The sequence below is a fragment of the Girardinichthys multiradiatus genome, chromosome 20 (assembly GCF_021462225.1).
Source record: "Girardinichthys multiradiatus isolate DD_20200921_A chromosome 20, DD_fGirMul_XY1, whole genome shotgun sequence".
Taxonomy (NCBI): domain Eukaryota; kingdom Metazoa; phylum Chordata; class Actinopteri; order Cyprinodontiformes; family Goodeidae; genus Girardinichthys; species Girardinichthys multiradiatus.
In genome coordinates, this window is record NC_061812.1 from 40,035,358 (window position 1) to 40,060,448 (window position 25,091).

The 25,091-nt window shown below is 40.8% G+C and overlaps 1 protein-coding gene across 3 annotated transcripts in view; it reads right to left on the reverse strand.

Moving 5' to 3' along the window:
* cdh4 (cadherin 4, type 1, R-cadherin (retinal)) overlaps positions 1-25,091 on the reverse strand; it is a 437,670-nt gene that overhangs the window by 123,380 nt on the left and 289,199 nt on the right. For all 3 annotated transcript variants that reach the window (XM_047348247.1, XM_047348246.1, XM_047348245.1), the window contains one exon: positions 19,069-19,224. In XM_047348247.1, the coding sequence (XP_047204203.1) occupies positions 19,069-19,224 (156 nt within the window). The remainder of the gene's footprint in view (positions 1-19,068; positions 19,225-25,091) is intronic.

A 25,091-nucleotide genomic window follows, 5' to 3' on the forward strand; every position in this document is an offset into this window, starting at 1 on the left:
CTCAAAACCCCAATCATGGGTAAGACTGCCGACCTGACTGCTGTCCAGAAGGCCACTATTGACACCCTCAAGCAAGAGGGTAAGACAGAAAGAAATTTCTGAACGAATAGGCTGTTCCCAGAGTGCTGTATCAAGGCACCTCAGTGGGAAGTCTGTGGGAAGGAAAAAGTGTGGCAGAAAACGCTGCACAACGAGAAGAGGTGACCGGACCCTGAGGAAGATTGTGGAGAAGGGCCGATTCCAGACCTTGGGGGACCTGCGGAAGCAGTGGACTGAGTCTGGAGTAGAAACATCCAGAGCCACCGTGCACAGGCGTGTGCAGGAAATGGGCTACAGGTGCCGCATTCCCCAGGTCAAGCCACTTTTGAACCAGAAACAGCGGCAGAAACGCCTGACCTGGGCTACAGAGAAGTAGCACTGGACTGTTGCTCAGTGGTCCAAAGTACTTTTTTCGGATGAAAGCAAATTCTGCATGTCATTCGGAAATCAAGGTGCCAGAGTCTGGAGGAAGACTGGGGAGAAGGAAATGCCAAAATGCCAGAAGTCCAGTGTCAAGTACCCACAGTCAGTGATGGTCTGGGGTGCCGTGTCAGCTGCTGGTGTTGGTCCACTGTGTTTTATCAAGGGCAGGGTCAATGCAGCTAGCTATCAGGAGATTTTGGAGCACTTCATGCTTCCACCTGCTGAAAAGCTTTATGGAGATGAAGATTTCATTTTTCAGCACGACCTGGCACCTGCTCACAGTGCCAAAACCACTGGTAAATGGTTTACTGACCATGGTATCACTGTGCTCAATTGGCCTGCCAACTCTCCTGACCTGAACCCCATAGAGAATCTGTGGGATATTGTGAAGAGAACGTTGAGAGACTCAAGACCCAACACTCTGGATGAGCTAAAGGCCGCTATCGAAGCATATTGGGCCTCCATAAGACCTCAGCAGTGCCACAGGCTGATTGCTTCCATGCCACGCCGCATTGAAGCAGTCATTTCTCCAAAGGATTCCCGACCAAGTATTGAGTGCATAACTGTACATGATTATTTGAAGGTTGACGTTTTTTGTATTAAAAACACTTTTCTTTTATTGGTCGGATGAAATATGCTAATTTTGTGAGATAGGAATTTTGGGTTTTCATCATCCGTATTAAGACAATAAAAGACCTGAAATATTTCAGTTAGTGTGCAATGAATCTAAAATATATGAATGTTAAATTTTCATCATGACATTATGGAAAATAATTAACTTTATCACAATATGCTAATATTTTGAGAAGGACCTGTATTTGGTGAACAAATATATTTATGCATCCAAAGCAGCCGGGTATTTAATTGTCTCTGGATGTTCCAGTTATACATCAGTCTGTGAATAGCAGGCATGTTAAAAACCTTTCCAGTGATTTAAGAATGCAATGCAGCTTGTCCTAACGCACTGTGGAAAAAACCTGACCCGTGCAAACACTCAGCATAGGGAAGGAAACAGTCGTCAGTCCTCTGCTAAGAGGCTAGCAAGATTCTCTTATCACAGCAAAGCTGCTACTATTCACTGACTAGTACAGGAAAACAGAAAGTAAGGGTGGGACAACCAATGTAAATGGCTGAGGTTACCTAAAGCCACTTATTTTATTAGCAGTTTAACAAACTCTTGAAAATACACATTTCATACATTTTTATACAGTTTAAACATTGTTTTAACCCATTAGTTTTTTTCAGTCTCTGATCTTAATTCATGTCTCAATGGGCGATTAATTTTACAGCAAGCCACAATAAAAAAAAAAATTTAAAAACAAAGCAACATCTAACTAGAGGACATAGCACTGAATGCAACACCTGCACCTAATGGAGGTTAACAACCAAACAATGTCCATTGAAAGCACATACAATTCTTATACGCCTAAAAATTTAACAATACATAAGTTAATTAACAGAAAATAATGAACATGGTGAATCCATCACTTCAAAAGAAAACAAAACACCATTGGCAATCACATTTAAAAATGCATAAAAACACAGTTGCCATCAGTAAAGGAAAACAAGATCCTCAAGCATAGGTCCAACTAACCAATCCTCTTGCCTGAATTAAGGAGGGAGAAAGCACTGGTAATAAATGAATAGTTATTGCTCCAGAAAAAAGGAAACATAAATCCAAGTTTATGTTCCCTTCCCTAGAGGGTAAAAGCTAAAACTAAGAGTGGAAGGGTTGTGTACCAACAAACAGGATACAGTTGACTTTTCAGTGTGGTGGTTGTATAGGTCAGTCAGGCTGCTTTGCTGAGCACCTATGATTTTAATGCCCAACATTCACAATGTACGATAGCACAGTTTTGTCTCTTACACTAAGGTTTCCGTACCAGCAAATGAAAGAAAAAGTCAGAATGGATTCAGTGTAAGATTTATAAAATATGCACGTCATAGTTCTATTTTGAATTTTGCCATTTTTAGAAGACAGTAAAGAAGTTGCTGGGCTTTCATGCAAACTATTTCTGTGTTTGAATCAAATTTCAGTCTAATGTCAATTACAGTGCCCAGACATTTATAAGTATCAACAATCTCAACCTCCTCCCCCATGATGGTTGATATCTGAGGAGCAGGGGGCATGCGTCTAAAATCTATGATCATGTCTTTGGTCTTGGACACATTAAGCTGTAAAAAGATTGGTTTAAACAGGACCACGATCATATTCCTCTTCATGTAGGAGGCTGATGATAGCTGAGAGTCAGCACAAAAGATATGAAAAAGAAGTTTTTCCACTATGTCTTAGTGGCACCAGTAGATGTTTTCCCGGTGTATTCAGCAACAATTTATTCTTTCTACATGTAGAACTGGACTATATGACTGGCTGCAGCAATGGAATGCAATGTTATGATCTGAAGAACCTTTTTAATGTGTTTATAACTTTTTGACTGAACTAAAGGACCAGATATTTTCGCATCACGATTAATCCAGCTAGAAGCTCAGAGACAACTCCTACTGTTTTCTGTCACGGCCAGGCCATTTAACTTTACCTATAGCTCAGGTAAAAGTCCCTCATCATGACCCTGATGATGCTCATTAGAGTAAACCTCCGCATCAAGTTCTGCTGGGTGAATAAGTGAGAGGCTGTAACACAATCAGACCATTCTGAGTCAGCATTCAGGTTTTATTGCTAACTTAAGCCTGAGTTATGCTGCTCTGCTTCCACCTGTTCCCGTGCGCAAACACGCATCAGACTCAGCTCTCTGGTTTGCTCTGCGGTTTCTCCAAAATAAGCCCTGTTCGAGGCGCTCAGTGTAACTTTTCAGGTAATGATTGAAGAAGGCCGATGGCTCTGGACTGAAGAGCCGTCCTGAACTTCTCCAGGATGGACAGAGTGCCAGTCTACCAGTGCCTGTGTGCATATTTGCGCAGTTGTGGTGCTGCCTCTGGGCGCAAATAACAAGTTATTGTTTTTTTTCTCATTGCCAGGTAAGTTGAAGCGGGCAATGATTCTATGGAGCACAATAGAAACAGATCAGATTGCTTTTTTAGATAAAAATGTGAAATCCAATGCCATTTTGTGGCTTAGTGCATCTTTTTAATACTTCTTAATTTCGTATTTTAAGAGATCTGGGGCTATTCAGAAAACATCCGGGGATTCAGCTCCGAAAACCAAGTTCTAATAATGCGCCTGATGATGGCTATGACAGTTATTGGTGTAAAGAATGTAAAGCAAAGGATACAAGACACACCCCTGGGGTGAGCCAGTAGTAGATGACAGCTCTTCTGACAGCTGTCCATTCACTCTGCTTCTCTGAATTCTGTCTGTTAAAAAAATCCAGAATCCAGTTTGTTAGGTTAAAATAGAGATTAAAAGTATCTCAAGGTTTGTCAACTAAAATGTGTTGCTGGATTGTATTAAAAGCAGATGTGAAATCAGCAAATAAAATCCTTGCATGTGGTTTACTGCCCTCAAGATGTTAAGATTAAGCAGAGAAGCAGTGGCATCCTCTACCCTTTGTTTAGCCCTTTAGGCAAACTGCAAAAGATCCAGAAGATTTAATGTTTCCTGTAGGATCACTTTTTTTTCTGCAGTTTCTCAAAACATTTCATAACTAAAGCAGTCAGAGTCAATGGTCTAAAATCATTGAGAACCTTGGGGTGGGGGTATTTGGGGACTGGAACCACTACGGACTCTCCAAATTCTAGGAACTTCTGTTGAGTGAAGGAAAGCTTTTAATCTGTAGGTTTAATGAATTTCAAACTGTTATTCTCATCACACACTATTATAAACTGAATGATTTTAATATGCTGATCAATTTTCATGACACATTTTCCAACGTGGGTTACAAAATCTTTAGAATAAATACCAGTAATTAACACAAAGATAGAAGCAAAGTATTTTCTTTTGTGCTTTTTTTTAATTAGGACCATTTACATAAAACATTCAGCTGAAAGAGCAAATATGTACCAGATTACAGCTTCTTACAGCTGATTTCCATCTGCAGTTCCAGTGGCAGAAACAAGAAAGATCAAAAGAGAATACGTTAAATAAAAACACATTGCAACCACATGCAATGCCAAATAAAAATATAAAAACTATTTATACAAATAATAGGTTATACATAAAGTATCTATAACATATATGTTAATATTGGTTCTATGCTCATAGGTTTGCAAAAAACTATTTTCTTGCCTCTCTGGAAAAAAAAAAATCCATATTCAGTTGGGAGGTTTTTCCATGCCTTTATGGCTTTATATGAGAAAGCTGATTGCTTAAAAGCAATTAGTGTCAGGATCTGGGTTGTGTTTATGTTTTTGTGCTTGTTACATGTGCTCAGTGTTTTCAGACGGTGCTGAAGTTCTCAGGTGTGCTGGGTGACAGGTGTGAGTTATTCTATTGATTACTTTGAGGAGCACTTCGACGACAGTGTTTTGCCCTCAGTGGTAGTAACAAGCTCAGCCAAGCACTAAGTCTATGCTTTGTTCTTCGACCTCATGTAACTTTGTTTATGCTCCTTCGCAGATTGAATCTCTGAACTTTGGATTTACTTCACTAAGCACTGACTACGTGTCCGGAGGTTTCTGGTTAACCAAGATTGCCTACGTTCTGAGGACTTCGTTTCCCATCTCCTGTCTTCGTTTGGATTCGCATCAAGCTGGCAGTTTCCTGCTACTTTCGTCTCCTGAATCAAGCCGTAAGCGTACCCTGTCCACCCTCCAACGTAAACATCTGCACACCGGACTCATTCCTGTTTGCTCCGAGCTCACACAGAACAGCACCTAAAGAACCGTCTTCAAACTCTACGTCGACAAACCTGGTTCCTGAATCTTTCTTCCCCTGGTGACCTGACCTCACCCATTTAGTAAGCTACTCTATTGATAAATTAATTTCCTGTTCTTATTTTGTATCATTCAGTTCCTTGTTTTCAACAGTTCTCTCCCCCTCTTCCCATACAGTTGGAGAATAATCCGTTACATTCCTGATTATTATTGTACCAATAAATGTCCTTTACTTATTCTGTTCTTCGGAGTGTTCTCTGTATGTCGGTCAGATCTATTGCAAACATAATGACAAAACACTCTAGCTAACAAGACCCAGCAGAAGCACTCCGAAGAACTCTATCTGAACATGGTAATCAAATCCATTTTCATGATTCGTCTCTCTGTTCCCTTTCAGAGCAACAACGTCAGACTAACCAGCAGCTAGAGCAGATTACCTCCATGTTGCAACAAACCTTAGGTACTCAGTCCACAACACATGTAGATGGCGCTTCTGCATTACCGGTATCCCAACAGCTACCTCATTCACGTGACGTCACTTCCCCTAATCCTGAGAAATTTTCTGGTGAGGTAGGCAGTTGTGGGGGTTTTTTGCTTCATTGCTCCCTGGTTTTCAACTGATCTCGCCGTTCCTTTCCCCATGATGATGTAAAGATTTATTTTGTTATTGGTTTATTGACTGGCAAGGTATTACAGTAGACTGAGGCCCGGTTTCCAGATTGTAGAGAATTTGGTTGTACTTTTGAAGATTTTGTCAATGAGTTTAAAATGACTTTTTCCCCTGTATTAGACAAGTCTAGTGCTGGCCGAAAGTTGAGGGCCTTAAAACGTCACAGACCCATTACTGAGTTTTCTATCGAATTTCGTACGTAAGCAGCAACCTTGGGTTGGAATAATGAAGCTTTGAAAACTACCTTTCTGTACACTTTAGATGATTCACTAAAGGATGAGTTAGCCATGATTGATGAACCCCCTACCTTAGATGAAGTTATTTCCTTAGCTACCAGAGTTGATAACAGAATCAGAGAGAGAAGGAGAGCCAGAGCTGAAAGGTCCTATTACAAACCTCAGCTGAAGAATAACTCTCCACCCTATGTTAAGTATCCACCTCAGCAACCGTTTCCTGAACCTGAGCCCATGTTGGTGGGACGTACTCATCTCATTTTTGAGGAGAGACAGAGACGTAGAGTATCCAAACAGTATTTTTACTGTGGCTCTGCAGATCATTTTGTAGCAACTTGTCCTGTCTGCCCCGGGCCATTACAAGGCAGGGTCCACCAGCTTTGAAGGGGGGGTTGGTGGACCACGCTCAGATTTGTAAAGCCCCCAGATTCAGCTTACCTGCTACTACCATAGTGAACCAGCATGCTATGACCTTATCAGTGTTGATAGAATCTGGCTGCGAACAGAACTTAATAGATTCAGAGTTGGTAAATCAAGCAGGTATAAAAGTTGAACTACTTGATTCCCCACGTTATGTTCTAGTTCTAGACGGTAAGAAATTACAGCAAATAACTCAACGGACCAAACCAGTAGAACTTTTATTGTCAGGCAATCATAGACAGAAAACATATTTTTTTGTGTTTCCTGTTTCTCAAGGCTCATTAGTCTTAGGTTTCCCCTGGTTGCAAGAACATAATCCTCATTTAGATTGGTCTACGTGTCGTATTGAAACCTGGTCCACTAATTGTCACTCATCTTGTCTCCAGTCTGCCTTTTCCCCTAGTCAACCTCAACAAATTGACTAGTCAATTGATCGGACTCATGTACCCCGTGAATACCATGATCTTAATGGAGTCTTTAGTAAAAGACAGGCTCTGTCCCTACCACCTAACAGACCCTATGATTGCGCGATCAACCTTCTTCCCGGTGCGCCTCTGCCCACTAGCAACTTTATAACATCTCCCGTCCTGAGCAAAAGTCTATGGAGAACTATATAAACGACTCTTTGTCTGCAGGTATTATTCGGCCCTCCTCCTCACCACTTGGGACAGGATTTTTCTTCGTAGGGAAGAAGGACAGTTCTTTACGTCCGTGCATTGATTATAGGGATTTAAATCAGATCACCATTAAGAATAAGTATCCACTCCCTCTCCTCTCCTCTGCTTTAGAACCGGTTTATGGTGCTTTGAACTATTGCTCTAGTTCAAAGAAGGTTTTGGTGGCCCTCTCTGCATAAAGATGTGAAGGAGATGGTTCAGGCTTGTGTAACCTGTGCTAGGAATAAGTCCAGTAACCAGCCACCCGCGGGTCTTCTCCAACCCCTCAGCATCCCGAGTCGACCTTGGTCTCGTATAGCTTTGGATTTCGTTACTGGACTTCCCCTTTCTTCAGGTATGACAACAGTTCTCACTATTGTGAATTGCTTCTCTAAGGCATGTCATCTCATTCAGCTCAGGAAGCTTCCGTCTGCCCTACAGACAGCCAAACTCCTAGCAAAGCATGTTTTTCGTCTTCATGGGATCCCACAGGACATTCTATCCGACCGAGGCCCACAGTTCATCTCGCAGGTTGTGAAACAGTTTTGTTTAGCCCTAGGAGCTAAGGTTTTGTTGACCTGAGGCTATCACCCTCAGTCTAATGGTCAAACGGAAAGATTGAATCAGCAGCTGGAATCCACCTTACGATGTCTCACATCCACAAACCCCTCAGATTGGTGCTCATACCTACCTTGTGTTGAATATGCATTAAATTCACATGTTTCTTCAGCTACTGGACGTTCACCTTTTGAAGCTTCCCTTGTTTATCAGCCACCTCTATTTGCTGCCGACGAAAAAGATATCATGGTTTCATCTGCCCACCAACATATCCGCCGCTGCAAATCCATCTGGAACTCTACTATTCAGACCTTGCACCGCACTGCTGATCAGAACAAGCGCTTCACTGATCGGAGACGCAGGCCTGCACCTGAATACCAGCCTGGACAGAAGGTATGGTTGTCGGCACGTGATATTCCTCTAAAATCCATGTCTCGGAAGCTTTCGCCTTGTTTCATCGGTCCTTATGAGATTGAGACTGTGATTAGTCCCTCTGCTGTTCGCCTTCGTTTACCTGCAAGTTTTCACATTCATCCTACATTCCATGTATCTCAGATAAAGCCAGTGGTCTCCAGTGACTTGTTCTGTTCTTCGGAGTGTTTTCTGTATGTGGGTCAAATCTATTGCAAACATAATGACAATTAGTCATTTTGGGATACTACAATGTCTTCTCAAGGCACACCTTGTTTTTCTATTCATATGTTTAGAATTCAGGAGAATATAAACATTAATAAGTTTAAAGACCAAGCGTCTGTCTGCAAACATGATCATGTTTTTGAAATTTGGCATCTTATGTTTAATGAGCACACAACAGTGATGATACTGTTGTTTTTTTCTTATCTAGGAATTTTAAAGCTTGTGTCAACTAGACTGAAAAGGCTTTCAGAGTTGTCCTCTTAGCTTGTGACTAGGTTGAGATACAGTAAAGAAAACGAGAGAATCATTGAATTTAGAAAGATTTTGGACATATTTGAAGTTTGCTAGGTGGTACCTTAAAGTTTAACTCATCTGTTACATGTTACATGCTTTTGAAACTCAAGGAGGGATGTAATGTATTGCTCATGTATTTGAACTGAGTTATATATATTTCTGTTTTCTACTCATTTCAAATAGGGCATAATTCCTTTGGCCACACTGCAGATTTCTTCATAACAACTTTGTTTCTTCAGCATCCTTTCCATGTGTATGAATGTATTGGTTTGTGTAAAGAATAGACCAGAATTGTTTACAAACAAAATTGAATAACTAATTGCAGGTCCTCTGTTTTCCAAGGGAGCTATGGGAAAGGTTAACAGCTTTTCAGGAATCTTCACCAAGAATTGTTAAGATTTACTCTATAAGTTTATCAGTCGTTGTCGGATCATTTACTCCATTACTTTCTTTTTCTATGGGGTTTAAATGTGATGTGACACCGATGCCCCTTTGAAGGAGAAGGAGGTCGTTACTGCATTACAAAAAATTGATAGTAAAAGGCTCCAACCATTTTCCAAGAATTATTCACCATACTTACAGTAGTGCCTAAACAGAGGAAATAAATCTAAGTGGATGCAAAGTGACTTTCTCCATCTCTGCTGCTTGGTGCAAAGAATAAAACCAAGTGAGCAGCTCAGCTATGCATCAAGCCTAAGTGAAAACACAGTGCAGAATTTAGGCACAGCAGTTTATAGGAAGATCATCAACATCTAGAAAAATGCAACTAATTGTTACATTGGTTTCACTCTGGACCACTTCCATTGATTTGTGGCAATAATTAAGAGTGGAAGTTGCTAGTAGTAAAAAAAACAAAAAAACATTAAAAGAAACAAACAAATACTCACCTCAACCACATATCAATAAAATGTAGACATTTTATGACTAAGAATCACTGATCACATAAAATTATTGCGTTAAACCAGCTTTTTAGAAGGCTCATCATAAAAGATGCATCAAGCAATCATATAGCCTTTATTTACTGTTAGATGTTAAAATAAGCAATTACTGCTAACTAATATCCAAATCTACAGAACTAAAACACATGAACCAACTAAGTCAACCAAACTAGTCCTGCAGAAGCTTCTGCAGTGACACATTATGTAGCAGTCTTGCTTATAAACAAGTTCCAATTAGCGCCTTTCTTGGAAACTTTTGACTTAACAATGCTGATTGTTACACGATGAACTTTGAGCTCAACTCTCCATTGCTTCATACAAAAACATCTGAGAGTGAATGAAAGCCCCAAACCAATAAATCCTGGGGGGAAACATTAGCTTTACTATAGAAAAACAAATTATCACATACATTTTCAATTTGTAACCCATTTGGTAAAATACTGTGTCTGAATATAATTGTTTTCCATAATTCCAATTTTAAACTGAAACACAAAAAAAACATTCATGTTTGTTAATTTTTATTCAAACGTATAAATTTTCAGTCATTTCTCTTAATATTAATTTGCTTACCCGTCGATTTTTCTACATTCAGTGTTTTAATCTTGATTTTATTCATATGAATTATTCTTTAATTAGTAATTCACTTCCTTCTCACTTCACTGCTTTTTGTTGCTGTAGCTTTCATGTAGTGAACAAACATTCATTGTTGGAACCTTAAGAGGTTTAGTTGTAACACAGTGATAAACTTTACCCCACAGTGATTAATTTCAGCTATGTTTAATTAACATTTGATATAAGATGATAATGGTTTTCAAATTGTGCTAATTTGTAGACAAGAAGGCAACTAATAAGAGTAGACTGGATCAGTTGATCACTTACTTACTTTTACTTTTGCAAAAACACTTTTTTCTTCCCATAAATCAAAATGAATTTAAGTGTCTGTCTGAAGATTTGCAGGGGAGATTTTCTTTAGACATTATCTCATAGCGATAAGAAGTACACAGCACACCACCCTCCACATCTACAGAAAGGCCCTGTATTACAGAAAACCGTTTTTTCCTGAGTTCCCCACTACTTCCTGTTAATTCTTCTTCTGCTTCCAGTCCTGCAATTTAGAATTTAGCAGTTTTCACTACAGAGACATCTTGTGGTTAGTAGAGCTGTTGAAAGAAGAGAAGCAGTGCAAGTTAAAGCCACTGAAAAAATCAGCATGAGACACAAAGAAAAGCAATTATGCGGTGGAGCAGAGGGACAAACAGGAAGAAGACGCTAAAGCCATGCTGACTGGATCTTAGAGAGAGCCAAAAAACCACAGAGATGAAATGTGGTGCCTTTTTTCTTCTTTGTGTGCTATATGCATGCAAACCTTCAAGTAGGTCTTTAGCGGGAATGTTTGAAAACTGGTAAAGCGGAAGACGCCACCTGAGCTAAACTCCGATCGGAAGAGCTTTTCAGTTAGGAAAACTTCTGCAATAAAAAGAAACCTGGGCAGCAGTGGGTAACACAATGGGAGATGAAACTATAATGATAATAGGCTGCTTACTAACAAAAACAGCCTATATAGGTGACATCTTGGTTCTGCTACATTACTGCCACTTTTTTGTTTGAATATTTATTTATTTATTTATTTTTTGTTTCTTGGTTGCTTTGTTCCCTGATGTGATTTCCGTAAATAAGCATCAGTTGTGTTAAATCTTCATCTAACATCTGTTAGAACGCCTCAAACTGCCCTAAATTACATGGAGTAATGAATCAACATCACAAGCTTGTCGAGGCAGACAATAATCGCGTATACCAGTGGCGGATGCTGGTCCTTCAAGGAGGGGAAGCTCAATTTCAAGATCGCTGATTTGCTCATTTCGCTGTCAATCAAAAAGGGATTCAGCCTCAGACAGATCATCCAATCATCATGCCGAAGCTGAGCGTCCGGGCCAGCCGAGGCCAGCCCACTGCCCCATAGAACCCCAGAGACGCTGAGCGTCCGATGGGCGGGACAAAGCCCAGCATTTTTGCTTCGCTATTGAACTCACTGTTTAAAGCACTGTGAAGCTGGGGGAATGAGTGAGAGGAAAGCCACGTCGTTACCAGTGATAAGAAGCTGATTCTGAACAAAAGTTGAGTGCGTTGTAATGCATATTTAGTCAATGACATGTACACATAACAGTATATATTTGATCACTTATTTTTTGACATTTTAGGGGACGCTGAGCTTCCCTTGCAGTCTCAGAGCAATCGTTACTGGCGTATATCCAGGTATATTTTTTTAAACAATTAATAGAATTTCATCCAGTTGTTGTGTGTTCTTCATATTAAACTAAAACCAGTCTAAACCATATGCAAATAGCAAACAAAAGCCATCCATGTACATTTACCTTTATTCAAAAAAGGCAAACCAAAAAGTCCTATTTGCTCAATGTTCTTTGTGCCCAGCTAAAGCTGTTGGGCAAATTTGCAACTCAGGCTAACACCAACACTACTCACCTCACAGATCACTTCCCCCTGTTGCTAGTCTGTCAAAAACAGCAGCCACGTCTCTTATTTTTCCCTTGAACCAAAAACTAACAAGCAAAGTTTGGCCTGCGAGCGCATAGCGAAGCTGGGAACCTCCTGTCAAGTTGGAAGAAAGTAAGCCATGGACAAAATTTCCCCTGAGTCAAACACTGGCTACATTCTCTTCCACTAAATCATACATCACATCAAATGTAGCATGGGACCACGCAGCTTAAATAGGAGGTCCATTCAAGCTGAAGTGCCAACAACATGGGCTGTGTCAAATAGGGAGTGTTTTCAGAGCAGCTGCACTTTTCCAGGGACCGATAACCTAGTTGCTTTATTGATCCCAATTTGCTGGTCGAGTGTAACAGCAGGAATGGAAAGACAACAAACACACGCATAGAGCAGGTTCCAGATGTGGAGCACCGCAAAATAATTGACACCTCTTTAGGATTTTAACATTTTGTCAAAGTATAACTTTTTTTTCTCACAAAGTAACACGTGTGAACTGAATGGGTAATGATACACAGATTTTTACATATAAAAAAAATAAAAATCTAAAAAAGGATGGAGTGTATCTTTAGTCCATAGCTCATCAATTTCACTGTCACTGCTAAGGAAACAAAGCCCCACAGTGTAATGCTACCACCACAATGTTTCACTTCATTCCTGACACTGCGCACTCTCAGCTTGCTTGTGTATATCAAAATATTAGCATATTGTGATAAAGTTAATTATTTTCCATAATGTCATGATGAAAATTTAACATTCATATATTTTAGATTTATTGCACACTAACTGAAATATTTCAGGTCTTTTATTGTCTTAATACGGATGATTTTGGCATACAGCTCATGAAAACCCAAAATTCCTATCTCACAAAATTAGCATATTTCATCCGACCAATAAAAGAAAAGTGTTTTTAATACAAAAAACGTCAACCTTCAAATAATCATGTACAGTTATGCACTCAATACTTGGTCGGGAATCTTTTTGCAGAAATGACTGCTTCAATGCGGCGTGGCATGGAGGCAATCAGCCTGTGGCACTGCTGAGGTCTTATGGAGGCCCAGGATGCTTCGATAGCGGCCTTTAGCTCATCCAGAGTGTTGGGTCTTGAGTCTCTCAACGTTCTCTTCACAATGTCCCACAGATTCTCTATGGGGTTCAGGTCAGGAGAGTTGGCAGGCCAATTGAGCACAGTGATACCATGGTCAGTAAACCATTTACCAGTGGTTTTGGCACTGTGAGCAGGTGCCAGGTCGTGCTGAAAAATGAAATCTTCATCTCCATAAAGCTTTTCAGCAGATGGAAGCATGAAGTGCTCCAAAATCTCCTGATAGCTAGCTGCATTGACCCTGCCCTTGATAAAACACAGTGGACCAACACCAGCAGCTGACACGGCACCCCAGACCATCACTGACTGTGGGTACTTGTCACTGGACTTCTGGCATTTTGGCATTTCCTTCTCCCCAGTCTTCCTCCAGACTCTGGCACCTTGATTTCCGAATGACATGCAGAATTTGCTTTCATCCGAAAAAAGTACTTTGGACCACTGAGCAACAGTCCTGTGCTGCTTCTCTGTAGCCCAGGTCAGGCGCTTCTGCTGCTGTTTCTGGTTCAAAAGTGGCTTGACCTGGGGAATGCGGCACCTGTAGCCCATTTCCTGCACATGCCTGTGCACGGTGGCTCTGGATGTTTCTACTCCAGACTCAGTCCACTGCTTCTGCAGGTCCCCTAAGGTCTGGAATCGGCCCTTCTCCACAATCTTTCTCAGGGTCCGGTCACCTCTTCTCGTTGTGCAGCGTTTTCTGCCACACTTTTTCCTTCCCACAGACTTCCCACTGAGGTGCCTTGATACAGCACTCTGGGAACAGCCTATTCGTTCAGAAATTTCTTTCTGTGTCTTACCCTCTTGCTTGAGGGTGTCAATAGTGGCCTTCTGGACAGCAGTCAGGTCGGCAGTCTTACCCATGATTGGGGTTTTGAGTGATGAACCAGGCTGGGAGTTTTAAAGGCCTCAGGAATCTTTTGCAGGTGTTTAGAGTTAACTCGTTGATTCAGATGATTAGGTTCATAGCTCGTTTAGAGACTCTTTTAATGATATGCTAATTTTGTGAGATAGGAATATTGGGTTTTCATGAGCTGTATGCCAAAATCATCCATATTAAGACAATAAAAGACCTGAAATATTTCAGTTAGTGTGCAATGAATCTAAAATATATGAATGTTAAATTTTCATCATGACATTATGGAAAATAATGAACTTTATCACAATATGCTAATATTTTGAGAAGGACCTGTACATATGCACTTTTGCATAAATATGCACTTTGGCTCATGTAGCTATACTTCTAAAAGTCTGCAATATATACTTCTAAATTCATTTTAGGTGTAATTGAAATTTGTAATTGTTACCCGATGTTTAGTAGGTAGCTTACATAAAGACTTTTAGTGTATACATTTGCAATATTTTATTTTATTGTTTTCCTGTTATTTCAGAATAAAACAATTAATACTGAAATACTGTACAATTTTAAATGCTCATTTCAAATCAGTCATACATGAATTTGTGAAAACAAAAGATTTGAGGTTCCTATTATATACTAAAAATACAACATCACTGCATTGTTTAAAGTCAGTAATTGGTTTTGATTTTAGTGTGTCACCCCATGATTTTCAATGTTCCCATGTGGCCCCTCATGCTAATTTCAATAATATCCTGCTGGGACAGCTGGTCATAACTTCTACTAAATCAGATTTCCAATAATTGATAGCTGTGTACCCTAAAAGACTAAATCTTATAATTGGATCAAAAGCCGTATCGAAGCATTATTCTAAGTGTGTGTGCAAGTATGCAATTAGATTATTGCAAGTTTTTTTACTTTATTTTTTTTACATTTAATCCCCTAAAAGATTTGCTTTTAACTTGAATTGTACAGGATATCAGAACCAGAATCAACTTTATTGCCAAGTTCGTACATACAAACAAGGAATTTGACTCCGGTACACTTTGCTCTTTGGTTTTGTTTTTGCATTACAGAATATACATATTTACAATGTACAATATACACATATATACTAAAAAGGTGCATTTGCAACATTTGTATGCTGTTGTTTTTGTACTCTATTGAATGTTCAACAGAGAAACAGCCTGGGGGAAGAAACTGTCTTTGTGGCGGCTGGTTTTAGTGAACAGTCCTCTGTAGCGGCAGCCTGAAGGTAAAGCTCTGAACAGTTTGTGTGCAGGGTGTGTGGGGTCTGCAGAGATTTTAGCAGCTCTTTTCTTGACCCTAGACCTGTATAAGTCCTGGATGGAGGGAAGGTCAGCCCTGATTATTCTCTCTGCATTCCTGATTATTCGTTGCAGTCTGGACCTGTCCTGTTTTGTGGATGAGGCAAACCACACTGAGATTGATGAAGACAGGACAGATTGAATGATGGCAGTGTAGAAGATGACCAGCAGCTCCTGTGGAAGGTTGAACTTCTTGAGTTGCCTCAGGAAGTACAGTCTCTGCTGGGCCTTCTTTTGAACAGTGTTTATGTGTGAAGACCATCTAAGGTCCTCAGAGATGGTGGTTCCTAAGAACCTGAAGTGGTCCATGGCCGATACAATGTTGTTGAGGATGGTGAGGGGGGTGTATGAGGGTGGTGTTCTCCGAAAGTCCACCACCATTTCCACAGTCTTGAGTGGGTTGAGTTCAAGGTAGTTCTGACCGCACCAGTGTACCAGCCGATCCACCTGCTGTCTGTATGCAGACTCATCACCGTCCTGGAACAGTCCAATGACAGTGGTGTCATCTGCAAACTTCAGGAGTTTCATGGACGAGCTGAAGTCTACAAACAGGATCCTGGCGTACATCCCTGGGTGGTTGAGGTGTTGCAGGATGAAGTGTAGACCTAAGTTAACAGCATCATCTGCCGACCTGTTTGCTCGGTAAGCAAATTGCAGGGGGTCCAGCAGGGGGCCTGTGATGTCTTTCAGGTGCTTCAACACCAGCCGCTCAAAGGATTTCATGACCACAGACGTCAGGGCTACAGGCCTGTAGTAATTTAATCCTAGGATGGTGGGTTTCTTGGGCACCGGGATGATGGTGGATCGTTTGAGGCAGGAGGGGACCTCACACGTCTCCAGTGACTTGTTGAAGATCCTTGTGAAGATTGGAGCGAGTTGATTTGCACAGGCTTTCAGGCATGATGGGGAGACGTTATCAGGTCCTCCAGCTTTCTTTGTTTTCATGCGCTGAAAGAGCCTGTTTACATCTTCCTTGGAGATCTTTAGTGCAGGCGGAGGATCTGAAGGTAGGGGGTTGGTTACTTTATGGGAGGAATTTGTTCCTGAATGGGATGTGGAGGAGATGGTTTGAGGTGTGAATGGCTTCTTGTCATGTCTGCAGTAGAAGCCAGTCAGACGATTGGGCAGGAGACGACTCTGTTCAGGAAGGGTGGGGGAGCTCCTATAGGCAGTCAGGTTTCTCAGACCGGTCCATACAGCTGAAGTGTCACCAGTAGAAAGGCTGTTCTTAAGCTTCTCACTATAGCTTCTCTTGGCTGCTTTGATCTCCTTTGTTAGTTTGTTCCTGGCCTGCCTGTACCGCGCCCAATCTCCACTGCTGTGAGCTTCTTCCTATTCCCTGCACAGATTCCTGAGGTGTGCAGTAAACCATGGCTTGTTATTCCCAAAGGTGCAGAAGGTCTTGGTCTGCACACACATGTCCTCACAGAAACTGATGTATGATGTCACCACATCAGTTAGTTGGTTTAAGTCAGTGGCTGAAGTTTCAAAAACAGTCCAGTCTGAGTATTCAAAGCAGGCCTGTAGCATCTGCTTTAATTCCTCAGTCCACTTCATAACAGTGTGAACCTTGGGTTTGGAAGCTCTTAGTCACTGTCTGTAGGTTGGGATGAGGTGGATTAGATAATGATCTGAAAAACCCAGAGCAGCCCTGGTAACAGCATGATATGAGTCCTTTAAAGCTGTGTAACAATGGTCCAGTGTGTTTTTGTCTCTGGTGGGACACTTAATATGCTGTCTGTATTTGGGTAGTTCATGGGAGAGGTTTGCTCTGTTAAAATATCCCAGTATTATGATGAAAGAGTCTGTGTATTTTTTCTCCATGTCTGTAATCAGCTCAGCAAAATGTTTTTCAGCGGCGGAAGTGCAGCTATGTGGTGGAAAATATGAGCCGATTATTATAAACGAGGAAAACTCTCTCGGTGAATAAAACAGTTTAGAGATTATGGAAAATGACTCCAGATCCGGACTACATGTTTTTCCCAGCACTTTTACGTCTCTGCACCAACCTTCATTTATATAAAAGCAGATTCCGCCTCCTCGCCTCTTCCCCGATAGCTCCATGCTTCGATCCACTCTGAACAGCTGGAAGTCCGGCAACAGCAGTGCGCGGTCCGGGATGTTTTCACTCAGCCATGTCTCGGTAAAGCAGAGAACCGCTGATCTGCGGAGGTCCGTGTTTTTACCGGTGAAAAGAAGCAGCTTGTCCATCTTGTTGTTTAGAGAGCGGACATTTGCCAGGTGGATTGAAGGCAGTGGTGTGCGAAGTCCTCTTTTGCAGAGCTTTACCAGCGCGCCAGCACGGTTTCCTCTCCGACGCTTTCGGCGCAGTATCCCATATAGTGACGCAGCTCCGCTTGCCAGGAGCTCAGTGAACCTTGGATCAACGAAAGATGGTGAAAAAATCTCAAGAGAGGACTCTCTGATGTTGAGAAGTTCCTCTCTACTGAATGAGACCACAGAATTGTGGCCCGAGACCACAGTACTGTAGCTTGAAAAACATAAAAACACACGAAATACAAAAACAAAGAGAGAGCGAAGCTCCAAGGCTGCCATCGTCGGCGCCATCTTGGTTTATCTGTATATATGTCACACTGAAAGTTTTGAAATGATTTACCATATCACAAAGCCAGGTATTTTAACAGGAGCATTCCATATTTTGAGAGCGACTCTACTAGTGTGTTTCCAGTGTGTGCCCACTGCAGAGAAGAGCTTCCTCCTTTCAATCCTGCCTCCAAACAGGGAAGCATGCCTTGGACATAGCTCTATCAGCAGCACAGCCATCTATCATGCTGACAAGCATGCAGGCACTGTGAAGCCTAACACCAGCGCTCACCACAAGTGCAGGTGTTAGTCTAGGCTGATATAAACTGAAACCTCTAATGCGCATAAAGAAGCCAACAAGCGACCATTAACGCATTTCTCAGGTGGTCTGCATATTTAATTTGAACATCTCCAGAAGCCATTTAACCCAAGGATCCAGACAGAAAGCGGAACTCAACCCTGCTGCTTCCCTTGTGTGTTGTAAATCCTTTGCAGGCTGACTGTACAGCTGTCAGCCTGCCCCATTGATCAGCATGGCTGCTCAAGGTACATTAGGTAATGAGAGGACCTGCAATGCACAAAAGAAAGCAGAGGTACAGGTTCAGACAGGGGAGAAGACCTGAGCTTGCTGAAAGGCATAAACAAACATTTATCAATCTGCAGGCAATGCACAGACACATACACACACACATCTGAAGCTTCATCCACTCATTAGTGCTCATGGTAAAAACAAAGACAACAGTTTGTCTTCACACCACCTTAGCTGTCTCTGTTTGTCTCAGTTCCGCCCGTCCCTTGCTACTCTCTGCAGCCCAATCAACAGCAAATGTCAACGCGAGTGTCAGTGTGTTTTGTCACAGCATTCTTCTTTTCATTATTTGCTTCAAGATCATTAAAGTTTCAAGACGCTGGTTTGAAGGCACTGAAGAGCAGCTCCTCTGTATGTGGTGGGGTAGACAACAGTGGCAATGGGATAAAAGCAAGCCAGAGAGATGAAAGAAAGCTGAGGTACATTTAAACAGGGGTAGCGGCGAAATAATGAGGTAGACGTAATTGGAGATGGAGTGGTAACAGAAACAGGCAAGATGTTATTCCTTACATGGAAGGAGGCTCTCTCCTCTCTGTCCAAGGGCACGGTGACAAACATGTTGCCGCTAATGGGATCTATGTTGTAAATTCCACTCGGGGGCTGATCGGCACCGGCGCCTGTGATGCTGTAGCGGATGCCAACGTCCTTATCCTGATCCGAGCGGATCTGAGGAGATTCAGACAAACAAGTTCAACAGAGAGGAAAATCTGTTCTTTGGTCTCAGCTTTTCAGATTGTTCCTGCACTTTGCAATAAAAAACTAAAACAAAAAAACATTAAGGCAAGAGGTTGTCACATACAGAGCTTTCGTGAAGAAGTCTTAGCCCTTTATCTTTTTCAAAATTTGCTCCACCTCAGTTATAAAAGTCGATGTATTTGACATGATTTCCATTTGACAGACCAACATAAAGTAGTGCATATTTTGTGAAGTGGAAATAAATTATCTAAGAAAATGTTTAAAAAAACATTGACAAATAAATGTACATTGATCAGCTGAGATCAAAATTACTTGAGTTGTATTTTGTGTAGTCAAGTCAAGTTTATTTATGTAGCTCTTTTCAGCAACAAGGTACTCATGGCGCTGTACATAAGGAAAAACATTACAATGATACAGAAAATCAAACAGCAGAGGTAATTAAAAAATAAAGAGAATAGAATGATGGATAAGAAAACAAAAAGAAAATTGGACTGAAAATTTGACTAATAATGTTTAGATAACACATTTAAAGCCCACTCTAAACAAATAAGTTTTTAATCTTGATTTAAAGCAACTTAGGGTTTTGGCGCTTTTACAGTTTTCAGGGAGTTTATTCCAGATTAGTGGAGCATAAGAACTAAAAGCTGCTGCTCCATGTTTGGTTCTGGTTCTGGGTATGCAGAGTAGATTTGAGCCTCAAGACCTGGTTGATACACTGACAACAACTCTGTAATGCATTTTGGTGCTAAGCCATTCAGTGATTTACTGGTCACTGACTGGATGCAATCTGCTGGGTTTCCTTAGACAGAAAAACTTTTTATCCAATTTGAATAAAAAGCTAACTCCGACTGCACTGTTCAATTGTTAGGATTAATTGGAATGTATTTACCTGACTGTTGTGAAGTGCCTTGAGACAACATGTGTTGTGAATTGGCGCTATATAAATAAAACTGAATTGAATTGAATTGATTTATAGACTAACAGAAGTATTTCAAAGTCTATTCTTTGAGATACGGGGAGCCAATGTAGGGACTTTAGAACCGGGGTGATGTGCTCCACTTTCTTAGATCTAGTGAGGACATGGGCAGCAGCGTTCTGGATCAACTTGCAGCTGTCTGATCGACTTTTTAGGCAGACCTGTGAAGACACCGTTGCAGTAATGAATTCTACTAAAGATGAACGCATGATTTAGTTTTTCAAGGTCCTGCTGAGACATTAGTCCTTTAATCCTAGAGATGTTCTTTAGGTAATAGAAGGCCGACCTTGTTAATGTCTTTATGTGCCTCTGAAGGTTGAGGTCTGAGTCCATCACTACACCCAGATTTTGAGCCTGATTGGTGGTTTCTAGCTGTATTAACTGAAGCTGTGTGCTAACTTTTAAACGCTCTTCTGCAGAATTTTTGACAAGTTTACACTGCTAACCCATAAGCCTTTTAAGAAATTTTCCTAGTAAATGCCTCAGTAATCAAACTTTATCTATACACTAAACCCCTGTTTATACTCTTGTTGTCTTCTAAAAAATATGAAGACATATTTGATTAAATTCCCTCTTGTTTGACCGCTCCACTGCAGTTTTATGTTTCTACTGGATGTAAATCATCACTATGGTTACTACTACGAAGAAATAATCAAAGAATCCAATGGAAAAAAAAGTATGTTTGACTGCTTTCTTCCCCTAGCTCTATCTTTCTCTTTCCCTCCTATGTAATTTTGCTGGTCTGTGGCGCTGCAGATCATCCATGAAAATGAAATTACTTCATCCGTTCAGTGGTGACAGAGGCTGCTGCATAAAACATTTCACTGTTTGAACATGACACCCCCTCTCTTAATTTCCAATGTGGCGCTTACACACCCACAGTGACTGGCACAGGCACTCGGCAGCTGCTTTCACTGGCGCAATTTTCATTTCCTGAGCTCACTTCACACAACGTCCATTTGTGGACTCTGCAGGTGAGTACAGTGTTGTATAACCTCTGTCAATTGCGGCACTTATGCTGTTCTGCTTGGACCGTGTGCTCCACGATGATACTGTAAGATTAATTACATTCATCATTCACAAGGTTCATTCACTATCTGTCAATCAAAGCAGGATGTAATTATGGAGTAAATAATAACCTAATATGATCATTTGCCCTGATCAGTGTCATCGGACCGAATAACAGGGAAATAAGGTGGAGCAAAAAGGCATGTTAAAAACGGAAATGTGCTTTAGAATTACTCTGCCTCATCTGTAATAGGACAAAAACATAATGAGGAGTTGTTTAAAGCCAGAAGAAATTAAGAGAGGTAATCATCAAAAACGCCATTTGTTTCAATTTGAGGACATAGAGACATATAGCTGTTTGAATGTTTGAATGTTTGAAACATCCCAATTTGCAGTGAATTGGTGCAGCTGCACGTGGCACTTGAACTACCAAGGCCCCGCCCATAAATACATATACAAAGTAGCATAAATAACTGGAAGGCACCCACTACATGTCTAAATAACCATGGTAACAGTGCTTTGTACATGAGACCCCTAGTCTTTTTTCTTATACACCATTTCCCTAATCAACTTCTCTAAGGCAAACCTCAGTCTGGTCTTCATTTTTTTCTTATAGAGCAAAGATTTCCTCCTTGCACTCCTCCCATGAAAAGTAAACTTGTGCAGTCTCCTTCTGATTGTAAAGTCATGCACCCTTATATCAACAGTACCGGGACCCTGCTGTAGGTCTCAGAAGACATTTTAGGGCTCATTTTTTAGCATGTTGAGATTTGCTTTCATGATGAATGTGCTTAAATGGCAGGTCTGGAGCGTGTTGACAGCTGTTTTGTATTTTTTCCCACTTATTCCCACAGCTCATTCCAATTTTTTTGAGACCTCTGTTAATTCCTTCCTGTACTCATGAGCAGATACCATCTTTAGACAGGCCTCAGATAGCTCTTTCAATTTTACCATGATGTTAACTATCACTTCAACAATCAGGAGCACACTAAGCTAAATCTCTAAGTTTTAAACAGAGCAAATGTCCCCTAAAATGCTGAGTAATATACACATGGTGTTAAACACCTGTTAAGCAATTTAAAGTCAGAATAAAACCGGGATTGTCCTATTGTATTCATCATAGAAATTGCATTTCTTAAACATTTTTACAAATTGTTCAAAGATATTTTCTTCAGTTTGTATTGTTTTTTGCATCACTTAAGCTTTTCAGAATTGGTTAGGCTTTCATCGGCTGTCCAAGGTGTGCATAAGGATGTTTTCTGCGATTTTATTTATTTCTAAGGAAAGGATTGAAAAGATAATAGATTCTCCCTAAGTGTGTCAATATCAGTGAGTATATGAAAAAGTCCTACCTTCCAAACATGTGTATGCACAAATGTTTATGCCATTAGGTGTCTGATATGCATATCTATATGTCCAGTATTGGTCATTTTATTCTTCATCAACTTATACTTCTGCAGTTTTGTATAGTGTCGTAACTGACAGTTTAGATGTGAAATGGTGTTTCTTACCATCCATGTGTCCATTTGTACTTGCTAGGTTGGTAGATGTTTAGTAGCCACTTTGACAAACAGCAATATAAAGTTGTGTGTATATACAGTATATCTATCTATCTATCTATCTATCTATCTATCTATCTATCTATCTATCTATCTATCTATCTATCTATCTATCTATCTATCTATCTATCTATCTATCTATCTATCTATCTATCTATCTATCTATCTATCTATCTATCTATCTATCTATCTATCTATCTATCTATCTATCTATCTATCTATCTATCTATCTATCTATCTATCTACAGGGGTTTGACAATGAAACTGAAACACCTGTCATTTTAGTGTGGGAGGTTTCATGGCTAAATTGGACCAGCCTGGTAGCCAGTCTTCATTGATTGCACATTGCACCAGTAAGAGCAGAGTGTGAAGGTTCAATTAGCAGGGTAAGAGCAGAGTGTTGCTCAAAATATTGAAATGCACACAACATTATGGGTGACACACCAGAGTTCAAAAGAGGACAAATTGTTGGTGCACATCTTGCTGACGCATCTGTGACCAAGACAGCAAGTCTTTGCGATGTATCAAGAGCCACGGTATCCAGGGTAATGTCAGCATACCACCAAGAAGGACGAACCACATCCAACAGGATTAACTGTGGATGCAAGAGGAAGCTGTCTGAAAGGGATGTCCGGGTGCTAACCTGGATTGTATCCAAAAAACAAAACCACGGCTGCCCAAATCACGGCAGAATTAAATGTGCACCTCGACTCTCCTGTTTCCACCATAACTGTCCGTCGGGAGCTCCACAGGGTCAATATACATGACCGAGCTGCTATAGCCAAACCTTTGGTCACTCATGCCAATGCCAAACGTCGGTTTCAATGGTGCAAGGAGCGCAAATCTTGGGCTGTGGACAATGTGAAACATGTATTGTTCTCTGATGAGTCCACCTTTACTGTTTTCCCCACATCCGGGAGAGTTACGGTGTGGAGAAGCCCCAAAGAAGCGTACCTCCCAGACTGTTGCATGCCCAGAGTGAAGCATGGGGGTGGATCAGTGATACTTTGGGCTGCCATATCATGGCGTTCCCTTGGCCCAATACTTGTGCTAGATGGGCGTGTCACTGCCAAGGACTACCGAACCATTTTTGAGGACCATGTGCATCCAATGGTTCAAACATTGTATCCTGAAGGCGGTGCCGTGTATCAAGATGACAATGCACCAATACACACAGAAAGACTGGTGAAAGATTGGTTTGATGAACATGAAAGTGAAGTTGAACATCTCCCATGGCCTGCACAGTCACCAGATCTAAATATCATTGAGCCACTTTGGGGTGTTTTGGAGGAATGAGTCAGGAAACGTTTTCCTCCACCAGTATCACGTAGAGACCTGGCCACTATCCTGCAAGAAGAATGGCTTAAAATCCCTCTGACCACTGTGCAGGACTTGTATATGTCATTCCCAAGACAAATTGATGCTGTATTGGCCGCAAAAGGAGGCCCTACACCATACTAATAAATTATTGTGGTCTAAAACCAGGTGTTTCAGTTTAATTGTCCAACCCCTGTATATTCTAATCTACTGTAAGAAAATGTAGCTTTGACTCAAGTCAGTAATTTCTTCCACCACAATGTCAGCAGAGTCATTAGGGCTTGGTATAGTAGTCTGTCATATTTTATAAGAGTCAGCTGGCACAATGGGTATCAGAACCACAATCAGTGGGAACATACTGTAAGTGCATGAAGAGGTTGACGGGGGGAATATACCAAAAGCAACCTGGGATGAGGTTCAACCGCATCCATTTTCAAATTTAGCTAGTCATGATTGATCCAATCAAAAGTGGTCTAAATGCCAAATTAAACACTGATATCACATTGTTTGTTTTTTCACAAAACAACAAAGTGTCTGTAATAAAGAAGAAGAACAAGAAGCTGAAGAAGAATAATCAATTTCAGATTTGACTTATATTTAGTGTTTTAGATTTCTAATTAGAGCTGCTCAAAAGAGAACAACAAGAGTTTTCACATTTCATATGTAATTATTTTAATACTTTGGTAATTTATGCAATATTATCAAGGCATCGATGGTGTGCAAAATTAAGAAGTATGCTAAAACATGCATTACTGAGAACAGAAGGTGTGTCCTTAGAGAAAGCAGAGATTAATTAAAATAATTGTTAACTAACTGACTAATTGGACAAATATTGAGAAATTAGTAAGCCACCAAAAACCTCATTATTTATAGCCATAGTGTGCAGTCCAAAGAACTGGCATTCCCTCCAACTCTTCAGCAAACCTTCAAAGCTGACTGTGAACAGTTGGTACATTGGTGTAACCCTCCCATGAGAA